Source organism: Panulirus ornatus, chromosome 14, assembly GCF_036320965.1.
Source record: "Panulirus ornatus isolate Po-2019 chromosome 14, ASM3632096v1, whole genome shotgun sequence".
NCBI classification, from domain to species: Eukaryota; Metazoa; Arthropoda; class Malacostraca; order Decapoda; family Palinuridae; genus Panulirus; species Panulirus ornatus.
The window spans coordinates 45,405,613-45,428,949 of NC_092237.1; the positions used below are offsets into that span (position 1 = coordinate 45,405,613).

The window sequence follows — 23,337 nt, forward strand, 5'->3', positions numbered from 1 at the left end:
GAAATGTCTGGGGAGTGAAGTCAGGGGTTAGTGAGAGGACAAGAGCAAGGGAAGGAGTAGCAATACTCCTGAAACAGGAGTTGTGGGAGTATGTGATAGAATGTAAGAAAGTAAATTCTCGATTAATATGGGTAAAATTGAAAGTTGATGGAGAGAGGTGGGTGATTATTGGTGCATATGCACCTGGGCATGAGAAGAAAGATCATGAGAGGCAAGTGTTTTGGGAGCAGCTGAATGAGTGTGTTAGCGGTTTTGATGCACGAGACCGGGTTATAGTGATGGGTGATTTGAATGCAAAGGTGAGTAATGTGGCAGTTGAGGGAATAATTGGTATGCATGGGGTGTTCAGTGTTGTAAATGGAAATGGTGAAGAGCTTGTAGATTTATGTGCTGAAAAAGGACTGATGATTGGGAATACCTGGTTTAAAAAGCGAGATATACATAAGTATACTTATGTAAGTAGGAGAGATGGCCAGAGAGCGTTATTGGATTACGTGTTAATTGACAGGCGTGCGAAAGAGAGACTTTTGGATGTTAATGTGCTGAGAGGTGCAACTGGAGGGATGTCTGATCATTATCTTGTGGAGGCTAAGGTGAAGATTAGTATGGGTTTTCAGAAAAGAGGAGTGAATGTTGGGGTGAAGAAGGTGGTGAGAGTAAGTGAGCTTGGGAAGGAGACCTGTGTGGGGAAGTACCAGGAGAGACTGTGTACAGAATGGAAAAAGGTGAGAACAATGGAAGTAAGGGGAGTGGGGGAGGAATGGGATGTATTTAGGGAATCAGTGATGGATTGCGCAAAAGATGCTTGTGGCATGAGAAGAGTGGGAGGTGGGCTGTTTAGAAAGGGTAGTGAGTGGTGGGATGAAGAAGTAAGAGTATTAGTGAAAGAGAAGAGAGAGGCATTTGGACGATTTTTGCAGGGAAAAAATGCAATTGAGTGGGAGAAGTATAAAAGAAAGAGACAGGAGGTCAAGAGAAAGGTGCAAGAGGTGAAAAAAAGGGCAAATGAGAGTTGGGGTGAGAGACTATCAGTAAATTTTAGGGAGAATAAAAAGATGTTCTGGAAGGAGGTAAATAGGGTGCGTAAGACAAGGGAGCAAATGGGAACTTCAGTGAAGGGCGTAAATGGGGAGGTGATAACAAGTAGTGGTGATGTGAGAAGGAGATGGAATGAGTATTTTGAAGGTTTGTTGAATGTGTCTGATGACAGAGTGGCAGATATAGGGTGTTTTGGTCGAGGTGGTGTGCAAAGTGAGAGGGTTAGGGAAAATGATTTGGTAAACAGAGAAGAGGTAGTAAAAGCTTTGCGGAAGATGAAAGCCGGCAAGGCAGCAGGTTTGGATGGTATTGCAGTGGAATTTATTAAAAAAGGGGGTGACTGTATTGTTGACTGGTTGGTAAGGTTATTTAATGTATGTATGACTCATGGTGAGGTGCCTGAGGATTGGCGGAATGCGTGCATAGTGCCATTGTACAAAGGCAAAGGGGATAAGAGTGAGTGCTCAAATTACAGAGGTATAAGTTTGTTGAGTATTCCTGGTAAATTATATGGGAGGGTATTGATTGAAAGGGTGAAGGCATGTACAGAGCATCAGATTGGGGAAGAGCAGTGTGGTTTCAGAAGTGGTAGAGGATGTGTGGATCAGGTGTTTGCTTTGAAGAATGTATGTGAGAAATACTTAGAAAAGCAAATGGATTTGTATGTAGCATTTATGGATCTGGAGAAGGCATATGATAGAGTTGATAGAGATGCTCTGTGGAAGGTATTAAGAATATATGGTGTGGGAGGCAAGTTGTTAGAAGCAGTGAAAAGTTTTTATCGAGGATGTAAGGCATGTGTACGTGTAGGAAGAGAGGAAAGTGATTGGTTCTCAGTGAATGTAGGTTTGCGGCAGGGGTGTGTGATGTCTCCATGGTTGTTTAATTTGTTTATGGATGGGGTTGTTAGGGAGGTAAATGCAAGAGTCCTGGAAAGAGGGGCAAGTATGAAGTCTGTTGGGGATGAGAGAGCTTGGGAAGTGAGTCAGTTGTTGTTCGCTGATGATACAGCGCTGGTGGCTGATTCTTGTGAGAAACTGCAGAAGCTGGTGACTGAGTTTGGTAAAGTGTGTGGAAGAAGAAAGTTAAGAGTAAATGTGAATAAGAGCAAGGTTATTAGGTACAGTAGGGTTGAGGGTCAAGTCAATTGGGAGGTGAGTTTGAATGGAGAAAAACTGGAGGAAGTGAAGTGTTTTAGATATCTGGGAGTGGATCTGTCAGCGGATGGAACCATGGAAGCGGAAGTGGATCATAGGGTGGGGGAGGGGGCGAAAATTTTGGGAGCCTTGAAAAATGTGTGGAAGTCGAGAACATTATCTCGGAAAGCAAAAATGGGTATGTTTGAAGGAATAGTGGTTCCAACAATGTTGTATGGTTGCGAGGCGTGGGCTATGGATAGAGTTGTGCGCAGGAGGATGGATGTGCTGGAAATGAGATGTTTGAGGACAATGTGTGGTGTGAGGTGGTTTGATCGAGTAAGTAACGTAAGGGTAAGAGAGATGTGTGGAAATAAAAAGAGCGTGGTTGAGAGAGCAGAAGAGGGTGTTTTGAAATGGTTTGGGCACATGGAGAGAATGAGTGAGGAAAGATTGACCAAGAGGATATATGTGTCGGAGGTGGAGGGAACGAGGAGAAGAGGGAGACCAAATTGGAGGTGGAAAGATGGAGTGAAAAAGATTTTGTGTTATCGGGGCCTGAACATGCAGGAGGGTGAAAGGAGGGCAAGGAATAGAGTGAATTGGAGCGATGTGGTATACAGGGGTTGACATGCTGTCAGTGGAGTGAATCAAGGCATGTGAAGCGTCTGGGGTAAACCATGGAAAGCTGTGTAGGTATGTATATTTGCGTGTGTGGACGCGTGTATGTACATGTGTATGGGGGGGGGGGGGGGGGGTTGGGCCATTTCTTTCGTCTGTTTCCTTGCGCTACCTCGCAAACGCGGGAGACAGCGACAAAGTATAAAAAAAAAAAAAAAAAAAAAAAAAAAACATGAAGACACCATGTTATTGAGCAGTGAAGCTGATGTATCCCATCTAAACTGAATTAGAAATGAAGGGAACAAGTTAACAAATTAAGATTGCATTTGTAGACAAGTTTCAATTATACTGATAACAAAAGAGTGAACAGATCTATAATGTGTTTTGGGTTGTATCAGAAGACCTATGTTGAAGAACAAGAAGTTTCCTTCTCCTCACAGATTTTGTCAGAATTTGTTTGCCCTGTTATTGTCCAGTGCCCCATCCTGCATTGAGAGACAGGAGGAAAACATTCAAACAGATGCACCATGCTTGTAAATACTTTATTGCATTCAGTTATCCAGAATATCAGTTCATTTTGTACCATCTATTAATGCCATCTGTGTTCTTAAAAGTGAGCAAACCTCACATCCCATGCGTGGTGTGTAACCTTGCAAAAAAGAGAAAAAACAGTAGTAGTTGTTCTTGTTGTAGTAGTAGTAGTAGTAGTGATAATAGTTGTAGTAAGAACAGTATGCCGATAAGGGCCTACAGAGTTAAGTACAAAACTTTTGAAAACCTTATATAACTTAAAAAGAAATACTTATATCTAAGAGGTTTACTGTTACTGAGTGGCACTTGAAAGGGTGGTGATATGCTCAGAGCATCAGACTAGGGAGGAACAATGCAGCCTCACAAGTATTAGAGGATGCATGGACCAGGTGTTTGCTTTTAAGAACCTGTGTGAGAAATACTTGGAAAAAGAAAAGGATTTGTATATGACATGCATGGATATGGAGAAAGCATATGATAAGGCTGATAGATATACTTTGTGGAAGGTGCTATGAATATAATGTGTGGTAGGAAAGCAATAGAAGGAGTGAGAAGTTCCAATCAAGGTAGTTGTGTGTGCATGCAGGAGGAAAGCGAGTGGGTCTACGTTAAGATGAGTATATGTCAAGGTTTGTAATATCACTGTTGCTGTTTCCCCTGTTTATGGATGGAGTGGATGGAGAGGTGAATGCAAGGAATTTCGATAGAGGGTTATGTCTAAAATCAGTTATGGGTGAGAGGATCTGGGAGGTGGGTCAGATTCTATTGGCAGATGATACAGCTCTGGTGGCAGGCTCAATTGAGAAACTGCAGAGGCTGGTGTCTGAGTTTGGGAATGTGTTTAAGAGTGGAAGCTGAGAACTAATTCAATTAAAAACAGGGTAATGAGGTTTAGTAAGAGAGACATACAGGTAGGTTTGAGTGCGAGTTTGAATAGAGTGACCTGGAGGAAGTGTGGTGTTTTGGATACCTGGTAGGGGACATGGCAGCAGATGAACTATTGGAGTTGAAGTGAATCATTAGCTGGGGGAGTAAGGCATATGTCGTGGGTGTATCGAGGAATGTATGGGAAGAGTGGTTACTGTCAGTATGGGTAAAAATGGGTAAGTTTGATGGCACTGTAGTTCTGATGGTGCTGCATGGATGCACGATGTAGGCCCTAAATGAAAAAGTTCAGAAGAGGACGGACATGTTGGAAATGAAATGCTTAAGGATAATACATGGTGTGACACATTGAGAAAGAGATGTGGTAGTAAGAAGAGTATGGTAGTAAGGAGGAGAGTGTGCTGAATTGGTGAGGATGTATGAAGAGAATGTGTGAGGAGAGTATGACTAATGTCAGAGATAGAAGAAGGAGATGCAGAGCATGAGTTAGTAAGATGGAGGTAAAACTTCTCTGAGTTAATGGGGCTTAAACATGTAGGAGAGTGTTAGGTATGCAAGGGACAAAGCAAAGTGGAGGGAAATTGTATACAAGAGGTGATATACTGTCAGTGAGCCAAACAAGGGTATATGGAGCAGTCAGGAAAAATTACTGAAAGGTCTGTAGAGCCTGGTTGTGAATAGGGAGCTCTGTTTCTGGTGCATTCTACACAACAGTTAGAGAGTGAATGTGAGCAAATTAGGCCATTCTTCATCTGCTCCTAATGCTAACTTGTTAACATAGGAAATAGCAAAAAATATGAAAAAAAAAAACATACAAAATATAGAATCCTGAAGTAATGACAATAAAAACTAAGTAATGAACATATAAAGAAAGAAAAGTGAGACTGATCTATGGGATGAGCCAAACTGGTTTGATAGCAATTCATCCTTAAGGTGCACAATCTTAGAAAATTCTGAGCTCTGATTGGCAGGAAGTGAGTCAATGACACTGTCCCAGTGTTGGCCACTAATTAGCCAAGGACAGTTACAAAAGTAGCTAACTTCAGTAATCACAGTGAGTGTTTACAGTAGGGTGAGTGAAGGTTAGTGTTTCCCTACTGTACATACTATAGGTCAGAAGGTCCTGTCTCCAAAATTCTTTGATAATGTATATCATGCTCATGGGAAAGACCACAGAGGAAAGAAAGTTAACCTTCACTCTTTGCAGTTTAATGGCACAACCCTTTCTAAGACATTGTGTTTACTTTCATTAATCCTACTTCATTAATGACACAGTATAGGCCTTTGCACTTACCCTTCCTCACCACCCCACCCATGAATGAATTAAACAACCATGGTAACATCACAAACCTCTGCCATAGAACCAGTTTCAAGTGGAACCACTTTCCCTCCTTTCTTCCCACATGCACATACACCTTACCTTCTGGATAAAAACTCCTCACTTTTAATATCTTTCCTCCCATAAAATACACTTGTAACATTTTCCACAGAGCATCTCAATCACATGCACTTTCCTCATCCATAAATGCCACATACAGTCCTTCTGTTTCTTTCACTTATTCTTCAAAACAAACATCTGGTCTACACATCCTCTACCATTTGCAAAGCCACAATGTTCCTCCCCAATCTGATGGTCTGTGTTGCCAACACTTTCTCAATCACCACTCTTATATACAACTTACCAGGTACACTAAACAAACTGATGCCTCTATAATTCTAACCTCCACCTTTGTCCCCCTTCCTCAGGCTCTTCACCATGAGGTGAAAAATCCCAACTAAGCCATCAACAACACAGTCACCCCCTTAGGGAATTCAACTGCAATACCATCCACTCCATTTGCCTTGCCACTTTGGCTTTCACCAATGCTTCTCTCATCACACAACACTTACCATGACTCTCTCACTTCGCATACCACCCGAACCAAAACACCCTACATCTGCCACCTTATCATCAAACGTATTCTACAACAGAAATAAAAAGCTTATCCTTCCCTCACACTTCAGATGAGACTGTGATTCATGTTTCTTTAGGGTGTGTGGCTTCTGAGGGATTTATGTCTGGTGAGCAAGAGTTTAGACTGAGTTCAGAGGGTGGTTCTTCAGTGCTTGTCAGGTTATTTCATTGTGTATTTGATTTGTTTGTTGTATTTATTGATGGTGGAAGGATCTGTGAGTAGAGGATACTGAAGTGTTAGACAGGGGTAAGCTTTTTATTTCTACTTAGGGATGGCAGTTAGTTATATATATCTAAAGGTATAAGCAAAAAAGAATTCTTCTATGTATCATACACCTCTCATAGCTATGTAGCAAATAATGCTCAGTTTCATCTACACTTAGTGGTCCACTGGATATCCTATCACCTTTGAAGGTTAACTGAAAAAATCATATGTAATTATTATGTAAGGAAGCCTTAAGCATCTCATGACATCACTATGACACATCAGTAGCTGAACTTTGGTTGCTGGCACGAAAGGATCATTTGTAGATCTATGCGAGGTCTCCTTTACCAGTTACTGGGTTAACTAGAACAAAATTTTCAAAATAAAATTTATATACAACCTAGTTGGGAGAAACATTGTTAACAAGTGCTACATGCCCTTTAACTTAAGCTGTGCCACTGTCTGGCGTATGAGATATTCCAGTACTCTCAAGCATACAGAGTGAGATTAATGAGTTTTTGGATGTGTTTTTGTCATAAACAGACATGATTACAGATAGTTTTCATACTAATATCTATGATCTTATAAAAGTGTCAACTTCATAATTTATAATATCATGAAGCTGTAGATCTTGTTCAGGCCTCATGGATATCTGTGCATATACTTCGTATGGAAAAAATATTACGCTGTAGCATTTGGTAACTAAGCATGGGATGTTACTTCATTCATTAATGACTGCATAGTTTGCCTTGAAGAGATTTGCCGGTTAAGTACTATCAACATAAACGCCTTAGCTGCAGTGAAACTGCAGGACATCCATACCCCAGCCATAGTGAATGGGGAATGTTAAGTGGTTTATAGACTACTTGGTATTCAGGCACACTTACCTTCAAATGACAAGCCTGACTTACATTGTCTTTAGGTTATAGCTGAAACAGGGTGGACATTGCTTTAAGGAAGAAATGGCAGCAGTTGCAACTTATTTCAAAATGTCCTGTCAGCTTCCTAATATAACAATTTGAATGAATTAATGTTTTTATCATCAAGATACTAATGCAACTCCTCATGATTTCCTGAAAAATCAATATATTTTTGAAATAATCATGTTTAGTGTAGGTGAATTTATATTGTGTTCCAAAACATAGTAATGTTCAGTAAGAGATAAAATCTATTTTGATAATCATGTATGTTATTTCTCAGGTTGTGACGATATCATCAGACAGCATAAAGCAGCATGTTTACGTGTGACATCACTGCTAGCATGTAAGGACTTGCTCTGGGTGGGAACAAGTGCTGGAGTTATTATCACAGTGCCACTGCCCCATCTTGCTCATAATACTCACCATGTCCAAGCACCCCTAAACATGGTTGGTATACCATATGGGCATACGGGTCATGTTAGGTAAGTAATACAGACAGTAGGGACTTTGTCTTATTCTCATATTTTCCTCAGCTATTCTCCTCTTTTATTTATATGTATTTCTTTGTCTTAGCATTTTTTTCAGTGAATTGAAATTACTTTTGATAGTTTAGAATGTAATTATAGGAGTAGGACGACGAGCATACTTTTAATGCAACGTAAATATTTTAGCACAGACGTCAATACAGAACATGAGTTATGTTTCTGGCCATTATGGTTTTGATATCATTTAAACATATAATTGTTGCAAATATTACTTTTTCTTTTCAAATTGGAAACTGAAAGCTGAGTGAACATGTCTTACACCACAATTATGATATAAGTAGCTTCCTCCTTGACAGAAATTATTAGCATGACCTTAGCTTAAATAATATTCTGAATTGTTAAAGTTTTTGTGTTAATTAACATTGTATGAATCTGACAAGATGTTAATCTGTCACTATTTTTCTTGTTAACATTAGTAAAGATATTGTCATAAAGTTACAACCATATGAAGAAAAATTTATGTTTTGAAGGATGAAAATCATTTTTCAACTGTAGGCAGAGCCCTATGACCACAGACAAACCTTGATAAAATGAGGATTCTCTCCTTTTAGCCATCATTAAATGGATGAAGCTGACAGATATCCTTTCACAAGAGTCAGTAACCATACAGCACTGTTGTGCATGGGTTTTGCTATTATAACGTCGAAAAGCAAGGAATGGTTTTTCAGTTAGGAAAGAGGTGGGGAGGAATGCTGAAAAAAGAAATGGATGCTAATTCAGTTCTGCCTACTGTGAAGAACTGGATTTCCATCCTTTGAAATTTATATTTCTTACCAATAGATAAAGCCCTATGAGCACCTGAGAGAACACATACTTGAAGGACGATGTACTGAAAACAAAAACCTAAGAAAAGGGAAAGAAAGAACCTATTCTTAATTGCAATTGATCCTTGTACTGGACTACCTCCATATGATGGCAGCATACTCAAAGCCATGCAAGGAAGAGCAGCCAGATCCAAACATATATCCCTGAACAGATGTGTTTGTCATATATCAAAGGCCACATCTGCTCATCTTATCAAACAAGATGTCCTTAACCTTTCAGCATTATTGTCCTCAAACTAGCAGTGTGGTTTCCCCACAAGTTGAGTTTTGTCATTTGACACTTTATATGCTGCTTATTGATGACAGTCCAAATAAGGGTAAGTCAATGGAGATGCCTAAAGACCTCAGTATCCCTTTGGAAAGTCATGCATTAACTCCATGGAATATGTTGTCATCTCCCCCACAAGACCTCCACCCATACAAATATTCAAGAAAACATGCATCACCTAAAATATAAAAAACTTAGATAAATTATCAAATGAGAAGGAAACTTTTTCTCAGCCTATTGATATAACTGATGAGAAAAGTGAGACTGAAATGTAATCTGTAGATGGGAGTGATGAAAGTGAGGAGAATAGGAACTATACAGAATAAAATACAGCACCTCCAGTGGCCATTGCAGTCCTTCAACAAGGGTCACTTATATTTTTGTGGCCAGAAGGCAATGGAACAGTGTAAATAGTAAACTAGTGTGTAAACTAAGATATAGTGCAAGAAAAAATTTCATAAAATGTAAATAGTGAAGTAAACTCATTGGTAAACTAAGTCATTGAGCAAGAAAAAATAAGAAAGTCAGGGATGAAATGTATCCAGAGGTAAGCTCATGCATTCACTAAGACATAGTTTTATTTCCTTTGTTTTATGATGGCTGAAGGGAGAGTCTTGAATAGTTTATAACCCGAAAATGAGCAAGTAGCATCCCTGCTTCTTATAGGGCTCTGTCCATTGGTGAGAAGTTATTTTTTGCACACTGCAGTAAGATTTTCCAAAGCTAATGGTGAAGGTTTCACAGCACTGAAAATAATTTTTTAATTCTAAAATGTAAAATGGTAGAGTACCACAAAGAATTTGTCATGGCCATTTAGATGCATTTTTTTTTTAAATACTAATATGAATGAATTGTTTGACTACTTAAATTACCTTCTGTTACCATAAATTTCTCAGTAACTTTCATTTATTACTTTAATACTGGTGCTCTAAACTCATTAGCTTTATGGTGCAATCCTAACAGGTTTTTGACAAGTGTAGAGCTGACACCAGAGCCTCGAACATCACATTTAAAAGGCCACACAAGATATTCCTTCAAAGGCAAAGATCACCCTCATCATCAGGTAATGACAGACTTAAATAACAAGAGGTATGATGCATGAATTAGCTGTATATTGTATTAAGTATACCAATGTATATGGGTTCAAAATGCATATTTTCACCCATGCACTTTTTTCCCATGACAATTTCAAAATAATAGGGCTGGACTTCACTCCTGATCAGTAAGCACCCATGAAGTTAAGTGGTTTGGTGACCCAGGGCCAGGGCCTAGAGGAGACATTTTGAGCAGATGTTACATTAGTTTCTAGTGTATTCACACTATGACTGCCTAATTTGTGCTGATTTTCCGAGCCCTGCAACAAGATTTATAATGCCTGAGTTTAAGTGTTTGTCATGAATTAACATTGTATTACCAGAGGAATACTTGATTGGCAAAGGCATATTCAAGAAGAAAGAAAAGATATTTTCTTTTCCTTCTTTCTTTCTATATTTTACTTAAAAATCACCTAATTTATTGTTATTCATTTATATAATAATGTATTTATCCCCTGTCTCTGGGGAAAGAGGAGCAAGAATACTACCCAAAAGGTGACTAAGAGGGATGGAAGCATTGGCTGGAAATCCTTCCCTCTTGTATTACTTTCCAAAAGAAGGAAGGTAGCAAGAAGTCAAGCAAAGATTTTTTCCTCTAATACTCCAGCATCTATTCTTGACACTAACTCAGTCGTGTGAGAAATGGCAAACATGTTTGAAAGAAAGAAAATATCAATCAATCTTAAAGCTTTTCCCAGAGCATGTTTATCACTGTGTACGGCATTTCACCTTCCACTTGCAAACACACAAAAAATACCAACATATGGCCGAGCTTCCTTTATCCTTTGTCCAATAATCACTAATTATTTATCCAATTGAGATGGTTATTTAATGTTAATAAAAGCCAAAACAGCTCTAGATCCCCAGGAAGAAGATCATGACTTCCACAAATGAGAGCATAGAAAAGCAATGACATAGGGGTCATACAGTTCAAACTCAACCCACATGGGCTAAGTGTAGTCTCCCAGGAGTGCCTGATGTAGGTAGGGTATAGTATGGGGTTAACCACTATTCAAGGACATTTAGGGAGCACCTTTAGGCCAAGTCACCTGCTTGAACCAGGATTGTGTCTTTCAAAAGCAAGAGCTGGGAAAAGTAGACTAGCTACTCAGCTTACCTAATTGACTGTAGAGAGACCCAGTTAGCTTATTTTAAATAGCCACAACTAATCCAACTTATGTCAGTTAACAGCATGGCAGAAGGAATAAAATCAAAATTATTGCATGGAAAGAGGATAATGATTTTGATGTTTTTTCAGGGAGTCAGAAAAGCAACTGAGAGCAGTTGTAAATATGCTTATCCAGAGAATATGCCATCTTAAGGTAAAGGTGAAAACATTGGAAGATATAGTCAGGAACATAAAAACTGCTACAAAGCAGTAGAGGTAGAGGATGTGTAAAACAGTTGGAGAACTTGACAGCAAAGTTAGTATACTGGAGAAGCTATTATCAAGGGAAAGCACACTTCAGATAAGACTGAGGATGATAAGTAAGAACCTAAAGCTGATTCTGAGGTAGAAGAAAACAACAAAGCTGAGGAACTGAAATCTGAAGATTCTGGAGGAAGTAGGAAAAGTCAAATACTGTACAGGATTGTCAAAGAGGCTGTGCATACAGTCAGTTAGAGAGGGGATGCAAGAAGAAAACCACAAAACTGAAGAAACTGAAAGACACTATGGTGTGGGGATCTTGAGAGTTCCAAAGGATATTGGCATTGTGGAGTACTGGCTAGGATTGAGAAAAAGGTTTTGTAATCAGTCAGAGACAGGATACTAACACAAGTGTGGTATAATGGATGGGAGATTTAAAAGGGCACAGGCAATTCATGACTACTGTGAAACAACGAAAAGCAGATTTCAGATAAGTTAAAAGTCAAGAAAGATACATAACAAGATTACGGGAAATAACGGAAAGATGGATCGCCCTACAAATGAAGGAAGTTGTGCAGGGATGAGGGGTGTTATCAGACAAAACTCTGATTTGCTGGGCTGGAGGAACATCATTCAGACAAGGAAGAAAAAAGTTTGGAAACATGACCAAGTCAGAGAGTTACTGGACACTTTGGAACTGACATATATAGTCAAGAAGCAAAGTAAGTCAGGAGAATGGGGTCATTCTTGAAGGATACTTGGTAAAAGCCACTCAGAAGTGTATAGTCAGTGGAAGCCAAGACAGTAGCATGAAGTTGTCAAAAGGGATGAGTTCAAAGAGTTCAAGAAATCTAGCTAAAGGCTAAAAATGAGAGGGATCGCATAAGGCTAGAGGAAGGAGCATCACAAGTGGGACTAAACTAGCCTGTAGTAAGTGCCATATACTGAAGGCTCTGTATACTAAAGCATATGCATTAGTGGCAAATGCTAAGGAACTAGAATATAAAGACTGTTTCAGAGATAGAAACCCAGTACCATTGGAGCAGTGAATTCAGACAGAGTACCTAAAGTTTAGCGTACAGTAACCAGAAGGGTACATAAAAACTTGGAGGGATAGAGAAGATGATAAAGGATGCCATTACATCCCAGGAGATATTGATACATAGCACCTTTAAACAGCACTAATGGGTAAGATTGCAGTGAGAAGAAAGTGTACAATGGTGCTATTAGTATACAACCCTCCAATGAATTACAGTGACCTAGACTGATAACATTGAAGGAACAGTCAGGATGGTGAGGGAGGTAGTGAGATACTCCCTTCATAAAGGTGGGAAGTTACTTATAATGGGAATTTCAATTACAAGGACATAGACTGGGAAAACGTAGATGATTGTGGACAGAGAGAAATTAGAGATTAGAAGTCAGATTTGTTAAATTTGTGCAGAAATTCCTGTATCACCATGTAATGAAACATACACAATCAAGATGGGATAACGTATCATTACTGCTCTGCCTCATATTTACACAAAAATGCATGGAAGTAGAACATCAGATATAAAGCATCTTTAGGAAAAAGTGATCATGAGCAGTAAAAAAGAAAAAGAAAAAAAAATCCAGTGGTTACCATTAACTGGTACAATAAGGCTTTCATGCATTAGGTTTTATTTGTGGAGCAAATTTTACTGCTGTACTGGTTCTTGGTGGGGATCTCATATGTCTGGCAGCATGGTACAATCATAGAAATCAGAGGACATGATTTGCTGCTTCAGTTACCCAATGGTACTGAGAGTAGAGGGTTGCAACTTTTGCTTACTGTCCCTGTCATTTTTCCAGGTGATATTTTTTCCTCTACCAGTAACTAATCAGGGGTACAAAGTTGTTCCAGGATGCAAAGGCCCATAGTCTTGTTTGAAAGCAAGAAAGTCTGTCTTCAAATGAGATTTCAAGACATCCTGGCAAGATCGAGTTCACCACACTTTTTTTCTAAGATCCTTCTAAGGTTATCCCTTCCAATAAAGCTGGGTTTAGTTGACCTTCAAAGACCAATAAGGCGACACATAACCTGATGTGGAGTGGTTTTGTAACACCTCTTGTAGAGAAAAATATATGGTAATATATACCTGACAACACATAAAAGGTGTAAAGGATAACATCCTAAACCTGAAAGCAACTCTCCAAGATAGATAAAGCGTTGTTAAATCAAAGGTAGTAGCAGGAAATAGTAAAAAGGCACCAAGTGAAAATCTATAAATGCCCAGCAAAGAAGCTAGAACCCTTATCTAATGCATTACCAGGAGAACTAAGATATTTAGGTGGAGTGACTCATCAATGAAGACCTCACCAGGTGAGCCTAAAACAGATAATTATGCCAGGGGAGTAGCCACTGTAAAGGAAAAAGAAAAAAAAGGCACCATACAACAAGCAAGATATGAGTGGAGGAGTGATGGTTGAAGAAAATAGTAACATCCAATGAACAAGCTGTGATGCGAGTGCAGTGCACTAGCCTTGCCATCTTAGCAAACTCTCACTCTGCGTACTTGTAGGTTTGTAGGCACCCTCTCTTCAGTTAACCCTTAGTCTACCCAATCCCACTCCAGTAGCATCTAAAGCCTTCATTACCATGTTTCAGTACAGTACCTTTTTCTAAAAGTTCTCATTAGATATAATCTAAATCACATTATGATAGCAGGTTACACTGTACTATGCGCCAGGTTGTTTCAGTTACAGTTACAGTATAATCCGTATATAAAGAGTTGCATTGACAAAATATATGGTCAGGAACATAAATCCTTTATAACATTGGTTTCAATGGTTGAACTTACAGTGTTGTCCAGGGATGTAACCTCATCCTAAGTTGAAGCCTCAGTGTAATAGATTAACTTACATTTGCCTTATAGGGGTATTTATCCATTTAATCTATCTCATAAAAGTGAAAGTAAGATCCTTTGGTTGATAATAGAATTTTATTGAAATGCTAGTCTCTAATAGATATGTTACTAATCTCCAATATATGCAGTCCCAATCTGTACCCATATCGTTGAAAAGAAAGCAGTAAAATTAGTAATACCAAAAACAGTGGCCCTGACTTTTGCTCTAAGCCCCATCTATAATCCTTTCTCATTCGGTACTGTACTACAATGCCTTACTTTTCATCTCATGGTCAATATCTATTGATATGCTTCCAATGCACATAGTGTAGCTTTTATATGATACTGTGAAACAACTCGCAAATTAAAAAATCTTTGAAGTCAATCTAAAGGTAACCAAAAAAAGTTTTTATATCATAGCGAACCTTAAAATAATCATAACAAAACATGAAAACCAGACTACATTATCAACAGTAAAATATCAGGAATTTAAAGAAGCTGAAACTTACTTTTTAGAAAATGGAGCATTAAGTTGGTACCCTGATAGTCAACTTATAATGCAGTATTTTAGCCTAGATTTAAGTGTGCTATCAATACACAGTTATTCTAGTAAAGTCTTTCACAATTCATGATCCCCATAGAGTTAGGAGCTATTACCACTAAAGTAAGCATAAATGAAGAAATTTAATACAGTCCATAAAAATCCATCCTTTAGGACAGTGCACGTGGCAGATATAAACAAACTAAGATGTAACATGAACTTGTTCAAATGTTTGAAGTGTCACCGGGTACATAAACTTGGGAAACATAAGAAAAGTAAAGATTTTCAGCATACATTTATTCTACTGTATTTCCTTTTAATTTTTTTTTTCCTTTGACCAGCTTGGTATGTATCTTTAATAAACACACATTGTTCTATATCTAGAGGAACGTACGAGGAATTTTAAGATGGGAAAAATTATCGTAACAATGCTACAAGAAACTGAAATAAAGATAACAGGTATATAGACAGCATATGTTGTTGGGATGATTGATACTGCAAGAGCGAGATGGCTGGCAGAGCCACCGCAAGTATGGATGAAGCAGTAAAGTGAATCGATTGTTTGGTGGAGATGCCGCAACATTAACCACACTTGAATATGGATAATGGCCACCTATGAGTGATAAAGTGAAATTTTTCTCTGGATCCTTCTTTTACCAAATCATGCATTTACTTAAATGTTGGGAGTAGAAATATTTATAATCGCAGAATTAGGTGTTCAAACCTAATTATGCAGCATACAATAAGTATTTCTTGCATTCACAGCCTGGAACAGCTGCACCAGCTAAGCTCCTAGTAATCTCCGGTGGTGATGGCTATGAAGACTTCCGCAATTCTGGAATGTCAGAGCTCGCAGGGCGTGATGATTCCACCAACCACTTACTTCTGTGGCAGGTTTGAGACTCATAGAAATATATATGTAGTGATGCAGTAATGGAACCTTCCATGAAAGAATCTACCTGAATAACTTCCCAGTGGGCATTATCAGTGACATTTAGAAAGGTGTTGGCAGGATAACCTATGTGGAATGCTGTTTCTCAAATCTCTCTTCAAAGTTGAGTCTTAATGATCTTCATATGCCCTGGCTGAACTTTGAGAGATGATCTGGATATATATATTAGGGATCTACTTTGAGTTTTACATGTTGAGAAGATTATGAATGCAATTTTAATGAGATGCAACTTAACGAATTTGTAAACGAGTCAATATCATATGAGAAATATTTAATCCTTATTGAGAATATGTTACCACTTATGTGAATTTTAAAAACAGATTTTCTAGAGATGAACTCACAGAAAATTTTTTAAAATTTGAAAGTATTCATAAGGTACCCATGTGAAACTCTTGGTTTCTCTCTAGCAACCAACTGTGCTATTACCAAATACTTCCAGATGAAAGCATTTTCTATGTAGCACCCTAATCAGTCTTGAGCTCATGTACTGATGAGACTCAAAGAAGTGATTTGTATGGTGTAATTATGGGTGTAACAAGATCGACTAATGTGCCAGATAACTTATATACTGTATGTGATCTTCTGAAGATTTATTTTCTGAAATTGTCATTTTTTCCTAAATGTACTTTCATAAAAAAAAAAGGTAATATATGTACTGTATTTGCATTTCTTATTCGCCTAATGTTCCAGCAAGACTCCTTGTTGAGTGGCATTTATTTCATGCAAGTATTAAACTTGTTTTCTTCTCCATCTTTATATTTCTATTATTCTGACTCAAGAAATTATAGTAAATTGCCACTTCATCCAGTAACCCTAATTATGCCTGCCTTAGTAAATGTCAGACCATGTGATATAAAACATGAATGCTTAGTGATATTGAACCTGATTCTTCTTTCCGACAACGAAGTGTTTGCCTCATCCAGAGACTCTTCTGAGCTGCAGTTTTGTAAAACGTGATACTGAAGCACCAAGACACTTGCGATGGTCTCTCAAGAAGGGAATAGAGCTTAAGTTTTAACGCTGGCATTCTTTAGTTGACATTTTCACAGCAGAGAAGTCAAACATTGTTTGGAGTTCATTGACTTTTGAGTGTCCGTTCCTTACCAAGAGGAAAAATAATACTTTTGATAGATAGTACAGTTACAAAGAAATATTCATGAGATAACAGCAGACCGTATCATTCTGCCAAACCAAAGGGACATTCCAACACAAATGGCTACACTTGAGTGAATTCTGTTCTTTTGTCATGGATGATTCATGCCAGTTTCCCATATCAGTGGTTATTATACAATTCAATATTTTGTGCTGAAGTAATGCTAGTAATATATGTTTATGGGTTCTGAAACATGAGTGAAGCAAAAGTAAGACATTCTATGAACTGGAACAAAACTAATTTCAACTGTTTAGTGAAATAAGTGTTTTACTAGTCATACTGCTATAGTGATGGTGGCATTTACAGTGTTAGGGACCTTTATTAATGCAATATGGAACATGGAGAACTTTACTTAATGTGCTGGATGTAATTAAGTGCCATCGTAGATGATAAGGAAAAACAAATTAAGAGCTCATCCATAACTTAAGTAAAGGTTCTAACAAGTGTAAATTCAATCATCCATAGTCATCTTAGCAAGTAGGCACATCATCATTATCATTTAAAGAAGAGCTAACTTTTGTGAACTTTTCACTGGAAAATATAGTAAGTTCTAATGGTATATAAAACACCATGAGAAATTTTGAGTGTTCTGACATTCTGCATTTGAATGCGTATTGTAGATGAATATGTATAGTAGAATTCCAATAATTCAGAATACATTTAAAACCTTTTCTGAATTGAATAAATGGAAGATTTTTGAAAATTGAATTAGAAGACACGTCTGTACTTATAAGAACCAAAACCCATCTGTTGAAGTATAATGGGCAGTGGTCAGAGAGAGAGGGGTACATTACTGTTCTGTACTGTGAATTGTGTACTTTACTTTTCTTACAGTTGATATTAATCTTAAACTAATAGAAAAATGTAACATTTGACATTTTTTCAATTATTTTATTTACATTTCTTTTACTTACCAGCACTAGTTGACAAGCCTTTACTTTTGTCTTTAAACATAAAACATTTTCCTTAGAATTTTCCTGTATATTTTGCAAATGTACCTGTAGAAGGTTCAGAGGCACTTGAACTAACCTCTATCAACATACTGTGGATTCTACTGATCTCAAAACACTGAAGTATCTCCACAGTTTGTAAAGGGTTTTATGTCCTAAAAGCAAGGCATCAACATACAAATGGTGCTCAAGCTATGAAGGCACCACATGCGACTCACGCTATGGCTGCTGCAACTCTATTACACCAAAGGCACAGGTCTTTTAACTATGAATTGCAAAATGACTTTCCAAGAAGATAGTGTTCAAACTCAACTTTCCAAATTATGAAATGATGAATTATTGGAATTTTACTAAATTCTATTTATTTCAGTGATTGTGCAGAATTTTGACGATAGTTATGGTAGCACTCAATAAATCACATAGAAACATCAGAACTACTTGCTAATAACTTTCCCCTCTGTTACATAAAGTTATTGAGTTATAGCTCATCTTCTGTCAGCTCTGACCATAGACTTTGTTATTTTGCTCAAAGTAAATAAAGTTATGATACTTTCTTGTGTCCATGTTTTGATAACTAAATATCTTTGTCATCAGCCAGAGCCTGAAAACTGTCTTCAGTCAGGTTAGATTTATGTTTGTCATTGTAAGATAAACACCGAAGTTTATCTTGTGCTTATGATTTGTTGAAATCCATTGCATTTCATTGTTAAAACAGTTTTATATGTAATATAATATTGTGTTTTGCCTACTTGCCAGGATGCAAGTTTATGTTATATATTTTTTACAAAAGGGAGCACTTGTCATATAGAAAATGTCCGAAAATGTGCAGGTCTATGTTGATGCTGCATATCTGTTATAATGAAATTATGTGAAATTTTATTTTCTTAGTGATATATTGAATTACTTAAAAAAATATAATAATGTACTATCACTAGTAATTTAGCCCATGAGATCAATGATTGTGACACTTGAAAGGTGTCTTTTTGTTTCATTTTCCATGAGCTGTACCATGATAATGAAACAATATGAAGCAACTGACCTTACGGGTTAACTATCACTGATCTCATTCCCTCACAGGTCACAAGCACAACATCCACCACACCACTACTTCAGTGCTCTTCTTTCTTCTTTATAGATTTTATCTCTCATAGAGATTTTTACTTATACTTATATAAATATATATATGTATGTACAGTATATATATATTTTCAATCAAGGATACAGCATATTGCAACCTTGATTTCGCATTGAACAAGTGCAAAATATTTTTAGCTCTTATAATACTGTTAAACTGTAGCGTAATGGCTATGATTGTACCAATATGGTATTTAATTGCAGAATCTTGAAGCAGTAAGCATATATTATCATTCAGTCTGCTGCAAAGTAAAGTACATTTTGCATTTATCACAAATGATAGGAAGTTTTTATCACCTAACCTTCCATGAGGATTGAACTATGTTGTAGCAAGTACAGTCTTATCATTTTCCAAAGAAGGCACCACACTTGTTTGAGTACTTTCCTCATTTATTCATATTTTACCCAAAGATTCCTTGGGGTGATATGGTTCTTGGGAAACTGCTCCAGGTTAAGCTAGAAGAGTAATGACCTGGTTAGCAATGGTTAGGTGGATGTGGAGCCTGTAACTGTGATCTGACCTCAGACAGTCCTTGGAAGAAGACACTTGCTTGCTGCAAGACTCTATTATACAAACTTTAGCAATACCTGTATGAATTGTCTTACAGTAATCAAAGCCATATGTCATCTGCCATTGGTCAACTGAGCTAGCCTACTGGTGTTGCCACACATGGATCTTCCATGAGCTGGCAACGATGTTCTTGTTGGGCTTATCCTACTGTGACCATATCCCAACACCCTCTCTTGTCTTCTGCTGTATTTATGAGTTGACCAAATTACTAAGATATTAATAAATTTTAGTAAAAAAATTGTTTTTATTATTACCAAGTACTATGGAATATTTGACACCAGACAGCCCAAATGACAAAAAACATAATTACAGAATTATTCCTCTTTAAAGGTAAACAAACCTTTTATATATTTAATCAATATGTGTAACATCAGCTGATTCAAGCATTCAAAGCAGCATAACAATTTTGAACAAATATGTTATTCTGATCCATTATGGTATGTTCTTTGATGAAGCCTGGATAAACAGAAAAAATAAAAAAAATTCCCAAGAGACTGGACACCAAGAATGATATTTAAAGGAGAAACTTTAAGTACAGTATAAAAGTACATGGGGATAGGGGAGAAAGAATACTTCCCACGCATTCCTCACGTGTCGTAGAAGGCGACTAAAGGGACGGGAGCGGGGGGCCAGAAACCCTCCCCTCCTTGTACTTTAACTTTCTAAAATGGGAAACAGAAGAAGGAGTCACGCGGGGAGTGCTCATCCTCCTCGAAGGCTCAGATTGGGGTGTCTAAATGTGTGTGGATGAAACCAAGATGAGAAAAAAGGAGAGATAGGTAGTATGTTTGAGGAAAGGAAACCTGGATGTTTTGGCTCTGAGTGAAACAAAGCTCAAGGATAAAGGGGAAGAGTGGTTTGGGAATGTCTTGGGAGTAAAGTCAGGGGTTAGTGAGAGGACAAGAGCAAGGGAAGGAGTAGCACTACTCCTGAAACAGGAGTTGTGGGAGTATGTGATTGAGTGTAAGAAAGTAAATTCTAGATTGATATGGGTAAAACTGAAAGTTGATGGAGAGAGATGGGTGATTATTGGTGCATATGCACCTGGGCATGAGAAGAAAGATCATGAGAGGCAAGTGTTTTGGGAGCAGCTGAATGAGTGTGTTAGTGGTTTTGATGCCCAAAACCTGGTTATAGTGATGGGTGATTTCAATGCAAGGGTGAGTAATGTGGCAGTCGAGGGAATAATTGGTAAACATGGGGTGTTCAGTGTTGTAAATGGAAATGGTGAAGAGCTTGCAGATTTATGTGCTGAAAAAGGACTGGTGATTGGGAATACCCGGTTTAAAATGCGAGATATACATAAGTATACGTATGTAAGTAGGAGAGATGGCCAGAGAGCGTTATTGGATTACGTGTTAATTAATAGGCGCGCGAAAGAGAGACTTTTGCATGTTAATGTGCTGAGAGGTGCAACAGGAGGGATGTCTGATCATTATCTTGTGGAGGCGAAGGTGGAGATTTGTAGGGGTTTTCAGAAAAGAAGAGAGAATGTTGGGGTGAAGAGAGTGGTGAGAGTAAGTGAGCTTGGGAAGGGGACTTGTGTGAGGAAGTACCAGGAGACACTGAGTACAGAATGGAAAAAGGTGAGAACAAAGGAGGTAAGGGGAGTGGTGGGTTGGAATGGGATGTATTTAGGGAAGCAGTGATGGCTTGCGCAAAAGATGCTTGTGGCATGAGAAGCATGGGAGGTAGGTTGATTAGAAAGGGTAGTGAGTGGTGGGATGAAGAAGTAAGATTATTAGTGAAAGAGAAGAGAGAGGCATTTGAACGATTTTTGCAGGGAAAAAATGCAAATGAGAGGGAGATGTATAAAAGAAAGAGGCAGGAGGTCAAGAGAAAGATGCAAGAGGTGAAAAAGAGGGCAAATGAGAGTTGGGGTGAGAGAGTATCATTAAATTTTAGGGAGAATAAAAAGATGTTTTGGAAGGAGGTAAATAAAGTGCGTAAGACAAGGGAGCAAATGGGAACTTCAGTGAAGGGGGCTAATGGGGAGGTGATAACAAGTAGTGGTGATATGAGAAGGAGATAGAGTGAGTATTTTGAAGGTTTGTTGAATATGTTTGATGATAGAGTGGCAGATATAGGGTGTTTTGGTCGAGGTGGTGTGCAAAGTGAGAGAGTTAGGGAAAAATGATTTGGTAAACAGAGAAGAGGTAGTAAAAGCTTTGTGGAAGATGAAAGCCAGCAAGGCAGCAGGTTTGGATGGTATTGCAGTGGAATTTATTAAAAAAGATGGTGACTGTATTGTTAACTGGTTGGTAAGGTTATTTAATGTATGTATGACTCATGGTGAGGTGCCTGAGGATTGGCAGAATGCTTGCATAGTGCCATTGTACAAAGGCAAAGGGGATAAGAGTGAGTGCTCAAATTACAGAGGTATAAGTCTGTTGAGTATTCCTGGTAAATTATATGGGAGGGTATTGATTGAGAGGGTGAAGGCATGTACAGAGCATCAGATTGGGGAAGAGCAGTGTGGTTTCAGAAGTGGTAGAGGATGTGTGGATCAGGTGTTTGCTTTGAAGAATGTATCTGAGAAATAGTTAGAAAAGCAAATGGATTTGTATGCAGCATTTATGGATCTGGAGAAGGCATATGATAGAGTTGATAGAGATGCTCTGTGGAAGGTATTAAGAATATATGGTGTGGGAGGAAAGTTGTTAGAAGCAGTGAAAAGTTTTTATCGAGGATGTAAGGCATGTGTACGTGTAGGAAGAGAGGAAAGTGATTGGTTCTCAGTGAATGTAGGTTTGCGGCAGGAGTGTGTGATGTCTCCATGTTTCTTTAATTTGTTTATGGATGGGGTTGTTAGGGAGGTGAATGCAAGAGTTTTGGAAAGAGGGGCAAGTATGCAGTCTGTTGTGGATGAGAGAGCTTGGGAAGTGAGTCAGTTGTTGTTCGCTGATGATACAGCGCTGGTGGCTGATTCATGTGAGAAACTGCAGAAACTGTTGACTGAGTCTGGTAAAGTGTGTGAAAGAAGAAAGTTAAGAGTAAATGTGAATAAGAGCAAGGTTATTAGGTACAGTAAGGTTGAGGGTCAAGTCAATTGGGAGGCAAGTTTGAATGGAGAAAAACTGGAGGAAGTAAAGTGTTTTAGATATCTGGGAGTGGATCTGGCAGCGGACGGAACCATGGAAGCAGAAATGAATCATAGGGTGGGGGAGGGGGCGAAAATTCTGGGAGCCTTGAAGAATGTTTGGAAGTCGAGAACATTATCTCAGAATGCAAAAATGGGTATGTTTGAAGGAATAGTGGTTCCAACAATGTTGTACAGCTGCGAGGCGTGGGCTATGGATAGAGTTGTGCGCAGGAGGGTGGATGTGCTGGAAATGAGATGTTTGAGGACAATATGTGGTGTGAGGTGGTTTGATCGAGTAAGTAATGCAAGGGTACAAGAGATGTGTGGAAGTAAAAAGAGTGTGGTTGAGAGAGCAGAAGAGGGTGTTTTGAAATGGTTTGGTCACATGGAGAGAATGAGTGAGGAAAGATTGACCAAGAGGATATATGTGTCAGAGGGGGAGGGGACAAGGAGAAGTGGGAGACCGAATTGGAGGTGGAAAGATGGAGTGAAAAAGATTTTGAGTGATCGGGGCCTGAACATGCAGGAGGGTGAAAGGTGTGCAAGGAATAGAGTGAATTGGAACGATGTAGTATACCGGGGTCGATGTGCTGTCAATGGACTGAACCAAGGCATGTGAAGCGTCTGGGATAAACCATGGTAAGTTCTGTGGGGCCTGGATGTGGAAAGGGAGCTGTGGTTTTGGTGCATTATTACA

The 23,337-nt window shown here is 38.4% G+C and overlaps 1 protein-coding gene and 1 long non-coding RNA gene across 4 annotated transcripts in view; one reads left to right on the plus strand and one right to left on the minus strand.

Annotated features, from left to right (window-relative positions):
- LOC139753367 (uncharacterized) overlaps nucleotides 1–17,935 on the plus strand; it is a 317,027-nt gene extending 299,092 nt beyond the window's left edge. For all 3 annotated transcript variants that reach the window (XM_071669760.1, XM_071669762.1, XM_071669761.1), the window contains 3 exons: nucleotides 7,571–7,772; nucleotides 9,891–9,990; nucleotides 15,564–17,935. In XM_071669760.1, the coding sequence (XP_071525861.1) occupies nucleotides 7,571–7,772; nucleotides 9,891–9,990; nucleotides 15,564–15,698 (437 nt within the window). In that variant the 3' untranslated portion in view covers nucleotides 15,699–17,935. The remainder of the gene's footprint in view (nucleotides 1–7,570; nucleotides 7,773–9,890; nucleotides 9,991–15,563) is intronic.
- The window catches only part of LOC139753368 (uncharacterized), a 363,994-nt gene that overhangs the window by 2,653 nt on the left and 338,004 nt on the right, over nucleotides 1–23,337 (minus strand). The gene's annotated exons all lie outside the window — the stretch shown is intronic.